Source organism: Pteropus medius, unplaced genomic scaffold, assembly GCF_902729225.1.
Source record: "Pteropus medius unplaced genomic scaffold, Ma_sr-lr_union100, whole genome shotgun sequence".
Lineage (NCBI taxonomy): Eukaryota > Metazoa > Chordata > Mammalia > Chiroptera > Pteropodidae > Pteropus > Pteropus medius.
The window spans coordinates 1,890,402-1,905,032 of record NW_024354886.1 but is presented as its reverse complement, the minus strand read 5'-3'; the positions used below and the strand labels follow the sequence as shown (position 1 = coordinate 1,905,032).

The following is a 14,631-nucleotide window of genomic DNA, read 5'->3' as shown; positions in this document are numbered from 1 at the left end:
ACAACATATAATAGCAAAGCAGACAGGTCAGACATCTGATAAAACAACAGAAAAGGAAAGGTTCCAGTATAGCACAGCTATTGGTCATACATGAAGGCACCAAATCAATTAATATAGCTAAAAAACAAAAATATGTTTAAAAGAAGATATATTTTTACTTTACTTTTAAAAGTGAAAATTCAGACAGTCTGTCACCAAAATCAATATTATGGTTATAAGTAAAAACCTTTCCCTCCCAAAAGGTAGATTTACTAAGTGTCAATTGTTTATAGGACTCTGAAATCCTCCAGGAAAATTTTGTTTCACTGATCTGGAACCCGACCTCCAGGTATTAACATTTTAAAACCAACACTCTCCATGGAGAGACCAGAGGCAGCATAAAATAGACGTTAAGAGCTTGAGCTTCAAAGTCAAAGTTTAAATAGTGGCTTCACCTTTAACCAACTGTATCACTTTGGGGCAGTTACCTTCTTTGAATTTAAATTTCTCAATAGGGCAATATTTATCCCCCAGTTGTTTTTGTTTGTTTGTTTTTTTGTTGTTGTTTTAAGGATCAAGTAAGATGATGTTTGTAAAACACATAGTAAGCTCTAAAAAAAAGACTGCCATTATTATTATTAATTATATATTTTTAAAGCACACAACAATAAGAGAACTAAGCAAGTTTACATGCTGTAAATAAATACTGAATTCTCACAGTAAATATACATCTGGGCTATGTGATCTGAATAGGGGAAAGTATGAGCTATAATTAGGCTCTTAGGGAAAGGGGGTAAGTAATTCGTAATTGCAAATTTCTTGGAAAATGTGAGGTTTTAAAAAAAATTTTCAAATGAAGACAGGTAAGAGAATGGCTCCGGAAGACAACAATAACTGCAACTGAAATACAGTTAGAGTGGGTTAGTTAACTTGCAAAAGACTAAGGCAACTCAGAAGCAAAATAAAACAAAATCTAGTCATGCTCAACTTCTTACCACAAGAAGCTTAAGTGCTATAACTTCCTAAGTTCTATTAGCTCATGGTAATCATACATATTCTTCTTATTTTTCATTTATTTAGCAAACCTTATTAATTCCTTTAACTTATTCCTCATAAAAATCCTTTGAGTGTAATACTACTACTACTGTGTCCATTTCGCAGATCGGGGAAGGGAGGCAGAGAAAGGTTGAATGGACTTCCTTGCCCAAGGTCACACAGCCAGCAAGTATCAGAGCTGCAATTAGAACCCAGGCAGTCTGTCTCCAGTGGCTGTACTCTACTACCTTTCTCATGAATAGTTTCTGATGGGAAGAACATAGTTTCCCCCTCTTTCTCACCCCTTCCCTCTAAGATGAACTAAGACTCAGAGGAAATAAACAGTCTGATGTATTTTTTAAAAATAATAGTTGGACTTAAAGCAAAAAATCCTAAGTTTGAGACTCAGGTTCTACCACCTACTACCCAAGTAAGGCTTCTTAGTCTCTCTTGATCTGTTTTCTCATCTAAAAATAATACTTTATCCAACCCACTCATAAAATTACTGTAAAAATTATACCACAAATAATATATGCTAAAATATTGTATAAGTATAAAGCATTCTATCAGTCAAAAAACATTTACTAAAGACTCATTCTGTACCAGGTACCAAGTGAGGCACTGGGACTACCTCAGTGAACTAGACAGACAGACCCTGTCCTCCTGATGCCGTCAATCTAGAGATGAAGCAATTTATAAAGCAAGCAAACAAACAAAAGCTTCAAATTTGTGCTTTTCAGATATCAATGATGTGTAACCATTTGGTAAAAAGAAACATAAATCCCTTATTGCTGGGAATGAGACATGGGGGTTCAAAGTCTATTGCTGCTGACCACTAGAACCATCTTCTTCAGTTCTGACACCACTAGTCGAGGCCAAGCAAGACACAAAAGGGGAGACTTGAACTCTCAGATTCAGAAACTGCCGCTGCCATTGAATTTTCTCTAAACATGAGCTTCTTCACCTTTAAAGTTTATTGAGCTAGGAATAACACACCAGGCTCAAGAGTTTCAAGTGACTGTAACTAAAAGTCTAAAATGGAAATTTCTACTGCAAGTCTAAGTCATCTTTTTAAGTTTATTTCAAAAGCACTTGAGAACTTTTCTAACTGTGCTTGATATAAATTCCCTGAAAGAATCTTTCACTTCAAAATGGGAACATTTACACAAGTGGAATTCTCTCGTGGTAACCATAATCTGAGTACCTCATAGGATAAAAATATAACTCTGAGTATTTTTTGCAAAATCTATAGTTAAATGATTAATTTAAGACAAAACATGACCATGAGAAAATTCAAGTCATAATAAAATAATTCGAACCATAAATATTCTTACTGATTATATTTGTCTATCAGTAGAGAAAAGAGCTCTCAAAAAAATATAAGGCGGTAGAGATTAAATGAGATAGTAGATAACAACAGTTTTATTTACATTTACCATTTTTGATGCATTAAGGGAAAAAATTAAGCTGTGAAGTTCTACACCTAGGCAGAACCAAGACAATTATTAAGGGGGGAAAAAAATCTAACGAGAAATGGAGTAGGACCTGACCCTAGCTACACAATGCCAAAATCTGAGTGAACCTGGGTTAATTATCTTGTGTTTTTCTTTAATTGCTTTATGTTCTTAATCATTCTTTACTGAATTCTCTATTACATCTAGGCTGAGATGGTTGTTCACCCCTCATGGATCATTTGGATTCACACTTAACTCTCTGTCCACTGCAGTCTCTTTACCCAGCTCTGTCCCCTACATCATCTTCTACTCAACCTGACTTCCCTGAAGAATGTATGGATCCTCACTTCCAACACATGACTTTCTTGACAACTCTTGTTTTACCTTAACTTTCCCTGTTATTTCCACTCTCTGCAAGCCTCCTTTCCACACTGGACAGTACTGGTACTCAAACATACCACATAATAGAAATAGAAAATAAGGCTGGAGACTATCAAAGGTCACTGGCCTTGTGAGTCAGATTAGCACTTTGGTCCAGCATGGGCATCAATTTTCCTCAGCAACTTTAGGCAAGTTATTTATAAAGATCAAAGAATAAAAACACATAAGGGCTGAAAAGGACTTTCATCCTATTTATTTAAAGGGAAAAAAAAAATTCCCAAACTGCCTTCTACGTGCCGGTCACTGCTGGATTCAGCCCTCCAGCAGCTCATCGTCTAACGGAGACAAGAGTTCATATCAGACACGAACTGTCTCCTCAGAGAAATACTCAGTAGAAATTACTTGTGAACCCCTCCCCAATTTACAGATGAAGATACTACAAACTATAGTTGAGAAGATACACGAGCAATGGAACTCAGAGTTTTAAAAGTATTAAAGTCTCAATGTTGTCATTACTGTCTTTATATGATATATGAGACAAATTTTAAATTCTAGGTAGAAGCAAAAGATGGATTCATTCAGTCACTCACTTATTTTAAAAAGTCTATATTCAGACACTGCAGTAGGTGCTGGAAAAACACAAGTGAAAAGACATAATTACAGCCCTCGAGTTCAGTGTAGTAGGAGTCTAGGCAAAAAAGGCAACAATTATATCACAGTGTCAAGCTCCCTTGGTCTGAGTTACTGAAAACTTTGGGAATAGGTACATGTTACTATATATTTACAGCACAAATTTAAACATACACATACACACACATATACACACTTATTAATCAATAACTTAACTTGGCAGTCCTATGAATAGACTGACATTTTTTTTACATACACTTGAATAGCATTCAATTCTTTTTAATTAATTATTTTTATGGTGACATTGGTTAACGAAATCCAGTAATTTTCAGCTGTGCATTTTAACAGTAGGGGATATATATATTTACATTGTGTGTTTACCTCCCATAGTTAGATTTCTTTCTGTCACCACATATTTGACTCCTTTTACCCCATCTACATCCCCCCTCTCCCTCCCCTCTAATCTCTGGTAACCACTAGTCTATTGTCCATGTCCATGAATCTGAACAGACTGACTTTTATACAATAAGGAAATCTTGAGGATGGAAGTTATGATATAAACCTTGCTATAAACATGAAGAAACAAGAAATTGCTATTCTCTTTCTCAAAGTCTAAAACCTGATTTAAACAAAACAAAGTATAACTCAGCCTGAACAGAAAAAGCACTAACTTTCAAGACAGAAATAAATCTTTCTACAGCTAAGGCAAAATAAAACATTAAGGCAGTGGCTTGACTACAAGTAGCTCAAATACCCTAAGGAGGAAAAAAACCAATATCATTAAAAGGTAACTCCCTTTTCCCAGGTTTATAAACAAATGCTCATCATTATATATGCACAAAACTAGTCTAAGCCACCTTCCCAGAAAAACTAACCATTACTGGTAAGTTAAAACATCCTTTGGGTCCTCTTTTTATTTTTTTAAGTGGGGGTGGAAATCATTATAATTTGGTAAAAAGCCTTGGGATATGCAGCCCTAAGAGTTAAATCTTCTGGTAACTAATACCAATAAACTCAAAGAAAAGTAATTAGAAAAAAATATACTAATCTCTAGTCCCAAGATAAGAACCTCTCTACATTTCATGAAAAATCCCCAAAGACAAAGAACCCATACCCAGGGAAGAAGAGAGAAACAAACAAACTTGTTCCATAATTTTGAAATAAGCAGAACTATCTTTCCAGATCTTCAGCCCAGGAACAGTTCTGAAATTTTAGACCTCTTTTTCCTTAACAATAAAGAAATTTGATGAAAGAAATAATGATATAAATGTTTGGATAATATTTACTTTGAAAATAACTAATCTATTTTTAGGACCTGACCGAAAAGTGATATGCTTCCTTTGTATTTATATTATTGATTTTACTATTCATATAATTAAAAAGTCAGAAAAATAGCCTATATAATAATTTCTCAAGTTTAGAAGTTAGATAAAAGATTCTCAAATATCTGTATAATCTTTTCCTTTAGCTCCCACTGAATTATTCCAAAATGAAAAATTTAACATTTATGAGCAATAATATAGTAAGTATGTCATTCCAGAACTGAGTGTGCTTCAATTGGTTGATTATTCCTTTTCACAGTAATTTCATGGGTTTATTATAACCCAGTTTTGTCACCTATACTGAGCATGTGATCAATTCCAAGCTACCAGTAACTATGTGAAATGTCCAAAGCATCTCCATAATCCTACAGCAATGTTCCAAGCCTAGCTCTACAAGGAATCCAGTTATGGGGCTCTACCAACACTTCAAATCAAAACTCAGGCAAAAAGAAGAAAAAAGAAGCTTATATAAGAGAGTCCAACAATAAAGATTTAGAAAGCCTAAAACTGTACTACTTGTCTTGCTACCTACCTCTCCCCCTTCCATTCTCCTACACTTTATCCAAAGCTGAATGACTCTCAACTAGTACCATTCTCTAGCAACTCCAATCCTTTCCAACACCTCTCTAGACCTGTTCTATCTAACCATACTATTTCTCTACTACCTTGCATTCCAATTCACACAGCGGATGACCAACACATTGTATTCTCTTTTCAAACCCACGGCCTAATTCCCTATTTATCCAAGCTCCTGTCCAGACTCACCAACTCACCACAAATTTATATCCAAAGTTTTCCCTCAATTCTCATTCTTATCGACCTCCCAGCATCACTAGATACCACTCACCTCCTCATGTAAAAACTCTCTCCTCTATTGGCTTCTGTAATCCTACTCCAGTTTTCTTCCTACCTCTCCAATTCTTCCTTCGCTGTCTTCAGTCTCCTGGCTATAGGTCTTCTCTTAATCACAGACTCTGATCTTTATTTCTTTCTCTATACTCTAACTCAGGTTTCAACTCTTTTATGACCAGCTTTGACTGCTTCTGAAACACCAGTAATCTGCTTCCATTGTTTATTAGACTTTCTCCTTGCATTCATTCGCCAAGTGTCTGCTACACGCTTTTCAGTATGTTAAACGTTGAGGATTCAAAGCTCAGTTGGCCTTACAAAGATCATCTCTGCCTTCAAGGACAAAAGACAAACAATCAATTTTAAAACAATGTGATAATTCCTACATGTACATACAGAGATGAGGAACATACAAATAATATGATAGCAATGGTTTCCTATATTGAGATTACACACATTATCTGCATGCATTATTTCAATTATTTCTTATAACTAGTAGATATAAAACTAAAGGTAAAACTCCTTATGTAATTTAATACCAGATCATACAACTAGTAAGTGACTATTTCAGGATTTGAAGTCAAATTTGTCTGGCTCCAATATCTATGCTTTTTCTTCAAACTCAACGCAAACAAATCTAAATGTGATGAGTCAGGAAGGAAGTCCTAGCTAAGATCAATCAGTATTTCAAGTGAGTGTCTAAAGCCATGGTCAAGGAAAAGAGTGCTCAGTAAAATTACTAACCTGAGAAAGAACTTAGAACTTAGATGTCCCCCAAAACCCTCAAACTCAGTAAGTCTAAAAATAAGCTCAAGATCTTCTTCAAAGAACTACTATATTTCATTAATTCCAAGACATGCATTTTTTTAAATTTTAACATTTCTGAAACTGGTACATAAACATGATGGTGTGTCACGGTTTAACTGGCAATATTGTTTCCTTGCTTAATGGTACGTTAAACAATGGTGCCTCAAAATTTCCGGTTTCTTAAATTTGATAAAATAAGGCAACTTCCTCCTAAATGTAATCTTCAAATTTAAATCTCCAATATCTAATTTTTTAAAATAATATCTCCTCTATATATCCATTATTTTCCATTTTCCCTACTACCACTCCAGTTTAAGGTTGTATGTATCAAGTGTGCACAGATTAAATACCCTCCTCACTGGGCTCCCCGAATCCAGGGTTTCCCTATTCTAAATTATCAAGTACAGCACCATAGATTAATCTTTCAAAACTACCATGTACTCATGCCCCTCTCCCTCTCTAAAATAGCTTCTCACTACACATAAGCAAAATCCCAATATAGTTTCAAAGACTTACATGATTTTGCCTGAGCTAATCTTTACAGACTTTCTTTGTCATTAATCAACATAAGCCTTCTACTCTAGTCAAGCTCTTCTGTTCACGGTCAAATGTTCTAACTTCTATCAACCTTACCAATCCTCCCATCTGAAATGCACCCCACCCTGATGCCTTTTATATCAAATGCCAAGACTCACCCCAAACTCCATAATTTCCATCAAATTTCCTTCAATCATTCCAAGCCATACCCTCTTCTGAAATTCACAGCATGAAACCATTTTGAACATTGCTGTATTCAACCTTCATGGAGGTATGTCTGATTTCCACAATAAAATTAAAAGGTTCAAAGGCAGAGGCTCTATTTTGCACTTACACAGTATATTTTAGTGGTTAATTATATAGCCTCTGGAGCCTAACTACATAGGTCTGACTCTCAGCTCCACAAAACTTTCTGTGTGACTTTGGGTAAGTGACTTAACCTCTTTGTGCTTCAGTGTCCTCATTTATAAAATAGAACCAATAATGGAACCAAGTTTCCAATTTGTAAAATGGAACAAAATGGAACCAATGTAAAATGGAACCAATCCTCAAAGGATTGCTATGAGAATTAAATGATCATGTAGGACTGTAACTGAAACATATAAGCACTTTCTAATTGTCAATTGCTACTGTTTTTGTTAATAAGAAAAGTCACCACATAAGTGCTGGAAATGCTACATAAGTGTTAGCTATTATGATTATTTAGAATCTCCATATTCATGGTACCTAAAATAATAATAAGTATAGAGCATGTATTTAGTACTGATTTGATGGAGAAAAGGAGAAAAAGTCTTTACATGAAAAGAAGCATTTTAGAAAAATATCTATTTCTGATATTCTAGGGAGCAACTGGAGAAATCTGTACAGGAATAGCAAGAAATACCTATTTTGGGGTCTACAACAGCAATGTATTCTCAGGAGAAATTAACAGAATAACAGAAAAAAGGTGTTCCATAGGGAGCAGAGCTGTATGTTCTTAGACCCACACATACCATATATACCTGCACTATAGTTTTTAGCTGAGATTGTCATAAGATGCACACAAAACTTCTTGGTGAGATTAAGATAAACAGGTACTTACTGAGCATGCCTCTATAATTGAGGTCCATATCCCGGCTCTCTGATCGAACTTTAATAGCATCCAGAATAGCATCAGGAGACAATAGCCCTGAAGGCCTCACAACATTCAGAAGTTCAGTGAGACTCATCAGAGGTAAACGCACAGCCTGCATGATTTCAGCATGATTCTCTTTTGAATTGTGCTTACACCAGTTTAACAAGGCTAGGAAAATATCTTTTTCGGGAGCTGCAAATGAATCTCTTAATACGATGTTTAAAAGTGCTGTCTGAAAAGGATAAGAAGGAAAAATGCCAGTTATTATGGAGCTCAACCATGTGCAGGATCAATCAGTAAAATCTTACAGAACGGCAACTATCAGTTATATTTAGACAATTAACTCTTTTTGACCATCTTCTGTATTCTTTGTGCCATATACTCTCTTGCACATTATGGCTGTGCGAATAGTTGTAGGTATCCTGTACCACTACATCAAACATCTAGTCTTTCCAACACATCTGCATCCATCTTTAATAAAACAAGAGGAAAAGTGGCAATGTGAGAAGCTATCATTCCACATAGGTTCTTCAGGAGAGTTTTCACTTATAAGTAAGATACATCTGCCATTTAAATTTCAAAATCCTTTGTTTCACACTATTGCTGCACCATCATATTTTTGATGGTTGATGATTTCAGATTTTCAGACTGACATCCAGCAAAATAGGTGGAATCCTTAAAGACCCTTGCCTCTAAAAATAAAGTAGGATAATAAAAATTATAGTTTAAACACAAAGATATATAGCTTTTCAAATAGGTATTCACATTCCAAATATCCAGGCCCTAAGAGAAACATAGAAAGAAGGGACAACTACCAGGGTTCAGAGAAAGATTTGAGCAAAATAGTTTCACTCCAGGTATTACACAGTATAAAAACATCCTTTTATAGTGAATTTTGAGTCAGCAAAAAAACAAAAACAAAACAGTGACCTAAAGGCATCCAATGATGCATCTGATCTCCTTTATGAATTTTCCTTCTTGTAATAAGGAATTATTAGTTGCACTCTCTGTCAAAGAAATATAAACCAAAAACTATTATGCAACACCACAAAGGAGCCTATATGGCTGTCATCACATTGAAAACAACCACTCAGCATCAAAGTCTCTTTTGCATACAGAATTTAGAAGAACTTTAAAAGAAAACAGAAGCAGTCTGCCTCTCTCTTACAGAGGCAGGTGGTTAGACACACAACTTCTTCTACACATATGATTTTTATTTTTTATCCTTAGTCTACTACTTTATTTCTACTGTACAGATAGAAACAAAACAATGTATGCCTGTAAATTATTTGCAGACAATGACACACCTTAGAAAGGGAGAGGAAGCCTTCACTTGAGAGCACCTCCTGAGCATTTCTGTCCATAAACATGCAGCACATACAAGTTAACTTGGGAAGTGAGTAGAGACTGGCAACATCAAAAGTCATACAGACATTCTGAATGTTAAGTATGGTGCAGAGATACTCAGAGGTAGAATCCTCCAGCTCTGGAAATCCATATTTATGAGCCAGGCTCAAAAAGTCCAGCAGCACCTCCTCCTTCTCATCTGTCAGTGTCGCCCGCCCAGTGTAGATGTACTTAAGTAGCATTGTGAATGCTTCTGCAGTGGTATCTTGGAGAGGGATTTCTGCCTCGGGCTGAGATTCTCGCATTCCACCATACAGTAATGCTCTGCATGTCAGAGAAGAAACACGTGAGAAAAACCTCAAATAAGATTTGCTACAAAATTATGAAATAATAGTTATCAACGTTATACAAACATAAAGTTGTTTAGTGACACAAAGACTCAGGTAAAGAAATGCATAGTAATCATTTAAAATAGTTCTCTAACGAAACAAAGAGAAATAATTTTAAAACTATGTTGAAATAATTCTATAAACAACTGGACTAATGAAATACTCTGAGAGCTCAAGATATGTAACAGACATTTCATTAAATAGAAAGATGAAAGTGCTCTTTTGAGAGGAACAATGAAATCAATATAAACATGTTAAAGGCCAATAAGGCAATTTAAAAAGTAAAACTCTATCGGAAAAGACATAATCAGGTAAAAACAATTAAACACAATCAGGTGTCATTCTTCTCTGTTAGACTGGCAGAAAAAAAAGCCTATTAATATTCAGCGCTGCAAAAGCAATGGAAAAACAGGCTCTCATATACTACTTTCAGAGTGTAAATGGGCACCCCTTTTAGGAAAGTAATTTAAGTAATATCTTATTCAAATTTAAAATGTGCATACCCTTCAACTCGGTATTCTCACTTTTAAGACTCAATTCTACAGACATAATAGAACATGGTAAAGATTAACATATAAGATTATACAATGAAAAATGGAAACACTAGAAAAGATTTAAATGTCCATCAGGAGGAACATGGTTTAAAAAAGCTGTGATATAAACATTCTGCGCAGTGATTAGAAAGATTAAGGGAGATCAATATATACTGTCTTGGAAAGATGTCTAGGATATAGTAGGTAAGCTGCAGACCCATATGTGTTGAGGAGAAAAGTGTACAGCACATACTTATATGTATGTGTATGCACATAGGTATATATAGATATATCTATTTATATTGAGAAAAATCAGGAAATTCATATTAAACTGTTAATAGTGGTTGTCTCTGGGGAATGAGATTAGATAGCTGGTAGGAAAGGACTTTCATTGTTATTTTGTAAATTAAAAATGACACTGTAATGGAATTATGGATGGCTGACTTTTTTTGTCTTTTAGTATTTGTCAGATTTTAAAAAATCCCCACATTATTGCTTTTCTGCTCATCTAAAAACAAAAACCAGACAATTCAGTCAGGTAATAAATTTGAATTTCTACCTCTATTACTCTGTGAGAAATATGAAGCAATTAAACCTTTAATCTATTAGAGAAGAAAGGGTGGACAGAGGAAAATAAAGGGAGGAATGCATAAAAGAAATAGTAAGGAGTGAGAAAGAAAACAAGTAAAAATGAGAGCAGGAGAATAAGGGACAAAAAGATATCCCTCCTGCGCCTCACATTCTCAGAGCAGGACTAGCATTTCAAGAGTTCCCTCCATACTTGCCTAAGACTCCCCCGACCCTCCCTCAGGATCCAGCATTCTTGCTTGCCTCAGGAAAATAGTTGAAACCATCCAGTAAAATATTCATGCTGAATATACCTCTTCACTTGGTTATACTCTGCCTAAAAACACTCTTGAAGGTTTTCATTAATCCAGACAGCATCCAATCATAACTTTAAAATTACAAGATTAAAGAACATCTTCCTGGGGAGATCTCACCAAGACTTAGTCCTACACCAGTGTGATCCATGATATTTATCTGGATTCTCAATACCTTAAAAGTGGTTTTGATGAGGTTTCCTTGGAACCCTAAATATGAACCCCCAACATATAGAAAGTTCCCTCCTGTACAGTTAGTTTAACTTTATCTGGGAATTGATAAGCTTTCTGACAATACTTAATAAGGCCTCTCTTGACTGCTGCCAGTTAACTTATGTTAGCACATGAACAGTGTCAGCAATGAGAATCTAAGATAGCACTGGTAATGACTTTGAGTTTAGCCTACTGAGCCATCAGACATTAAAGGTAAAACAGCCAAAAAGAGACATCAAGAACAAAGTCAATAACTGAAGGAAGTATATTCCATTCACTCAATGTGATCTTCAAATCTCTAAAAGTATTTGAGTTTAAGAATATACCGATCCCCTAAAAGGTACCCACATACAGTTGTCTCAAATTATTTTTGAAAGAGGGTAAGGTATATACTATTAGCAAATATTAAACATAAAGCTAAAAAGTTCTGATAAGAAAGAATGGACTCTTAAAAAACACTTTAAAGTAATGAGTGGACCAAAAGTAAGAAAAGGAAAAGAAATACAAAAGAAAAAGTGTGCAAGGACAGAGGCTTGTAACAAATAGTGACTAGACCAAGGTCAGCTGCCTTCGGAGAGCTGACCATTATTGAGAAGAAAAAGAGAGTGTCAGGTAGAACTCTTAATAGACTCCTGTATTTTCTAGACTCCCAGCTTCATCTACAGTGGCATTTTACATGTACAAGATGGAATGTTCTAAAAATGTTTATAAAGTACTGCAAGAGTTCTAGCTAAATAGTTAAATATTTCCAAGAGACGTACTTTACTACAATGTGTGTCTCTAGGTGTTGCTGTTTTGCTGTCAATTAATTCTGACTGCAGTTTTCAATAAAAGATAACTGAAATTTTCTCTAAGCCACTGGCATCTTGATTTTAGATATTAAGTTGCCCAGGCAAATCCATGATTTTATGGATATGGACTCTATGGATTTATCAAAGATAAATTACATTCTGTGATCACTCTCTTTTAACTAACATTAGGTAAAATGCAGGGTAATAAGAGCTCAGTTTAATATTTATAACCCTGGAAATTAAGGGTTAGAATAACAAACAATAGCTACATATAATTTTTATATTAATTATATACATAAATATTTTGTTTAGTTCTACTTCTAATATAAGTATGAAACAGTCTCAGTAAATACTTAAGTTTCATTTAATTTGGGGTTATCAGACTGCCTGTCTTAGAGACAGATGTGCTGGGTTATCTATAGATCCTGGATGTCAGTAGTCTGAAACTAAGAGGTATTCTATTCATGTTCATTAGCAAGTCCAGAGGGTAGTCTGTCTATACAGCAAGAAACCTATCTGCCAACAAATCATTAGTCATCAACTGTGAGGAGAAAGTAAGGGAAACAAAGACGCAACCTGAGAAATATTCTAGAGTCTTGAAAATTAGTTGATTGGGTACAGTCTAGGCAGGGGAGCCTTCTAACTCTATAACTCTAACTCAAGATGGCTCCTGAAGAGAAAGGCAATTTTCAAAAAATAACAAAAAGTCTACAAAGACAAAATTCTTATAGATGCAGAATTGAAGGATTGCTAGTATTTATTGTTATGCTTTGTTACATAGTTTTCATAGAGTAGAAAATATCAGTGTTTCCTACTAGTGACTTGAATCTTCAAAAAGTATTACAGACTTACCGAAAATACTGGCACCTCGCTGCTAAAATTACCCTGTGGGCAGGAAAACGTTTCTTTTCCACGACAAATGTGACGTCGCCATATTCTTCCCCAATCAACAAGGCACCAATATGTTCAGACAAAATGTGCACATGATCAATTTCCCCCACTGCAGTAAAGGGGCGAAGAGGGTGGCTGTTACTCATCTTGTGGAATAGATGATAGTCGCTGATCTAGTATATAAAGAAAGGATGAGAGTTATTGGGGGGAGAAAAGTATACTTAGAAAATCACATACCATAAACATAGCTAAGTAAAAATTTAAAGTACTTCAGAAAATCACATGAGAGAGATTTCATCATTAATCCATTTATTCTGGCAAGCAATTTAGCTTGCTTCCATTAATTCCACTACCTTCACTGCCTTATCACATTAGGAAAACAAAAATAAATGCCCGGTCTTCAAACACTAACAGCACTTAGAACTATCACAGTCTAGATCGCTGTGCCCAAATACAGGTCCCTCATTCCTCAGTACCTCAGGAAAAGGAAAGTCAACAACCAGAAGATTCCTCTTTTAGCACAGATATATTTAATAAGGTAGGGTACACTATACCCAGAATAAAAGTCATTCGGGCACAGATCTAGACCTAAATCACGGAATAAACTAAATCATCACATTTCAAATAATTTCAGAAGTTTTGGTCTAAAATCATCTTAAGTATTTTATAAAAAATATAAAATTTCTAGATTCACAAAATAACGACATTTTTTAATGAAAGTTTATAGCAAGCATCCTAATCCTGCTCAAAAAAAGAAAACCCGAAATATTTTTCTCAAGACTGTAACTTCTAGTTCGAACTTGCAGCTCTGATGATCACAATGCAGGTGTTTACCACATTATTACATTTATTCTCATTTACAGGCACTTCTTTGCTTTTGCATGCAATGCCTTTCTGCAAATGTAACTAAAAAGCAAAGAACTAAAACTTGATTAACATCTTTACATTTTGGAAAGGGAAATTATGTGCTTTGAAAACTAAAAATGTTTATGTTCTTAAGTCTGTACAATATTTGCAGGTACTGCTCTTTCTGGTGTAAGTAACCCAGCCTTCACTAGCATTCGGGTGCCCAAGGTGGAAATGTGGTGGACACCTCAGAGGTGAGCCAGCTACCCTACACTACACCAGAGACTAGGGGAATTGAGCTGGATATGCTCTCTCCACTAGCCCACAACACCTTCTCGAACTCTCCATTTGGACCAGGAAGGATTAAAGGGTAAACCATTCCTAATCTTTCAACTTTCACATCCAGATCCATTATTAGCAAAGTGTGTGAAAAATAGTCTTTACCCCAGTGAGTACAGTGGAAGCTCCTCATGGTCCAGGTTCTCCAGTTACCAGCTACTCCATGCCCACCTCCAAAAGAGGGAGTTACATCAAGGACTGTCATTTAGAGGAACATGGAGGATGTTAGGCAAAGAGACAAGCTCCTGGCCCCCTATAGAGTAGGAGCATCAGAGGGCTAGCAGCATACTCTC

At 35.4% G+C, this 14,631-nt stretch overlaps 1 protein-coding gene across 1 annotated transcript in view; it reads right to left on the bottom strand.

Annotated features, from left to right (window-relative positions):
• BTBD9 (BTB domain containing 9) overlaps nt 1-14,631 on the bottom strand; it is a 361,080-nt gene that overhangs the window by 310,781 nt on the left and 35,668 nt on the right. The window contains 3 exon segments of the mRNA XM_039856139.1: nt 8,076-8,340; nt 9,416-9,779; nt 13,115-13,326. Of these exon segments, the coding sequence (XP_039712073.1) occupies nt 8,076-8,340; nt 9,416-9,779; nt 13,115-13,299 (814 nt within the window). The 5' untranslated portion in view covers nt 13,300-13,326.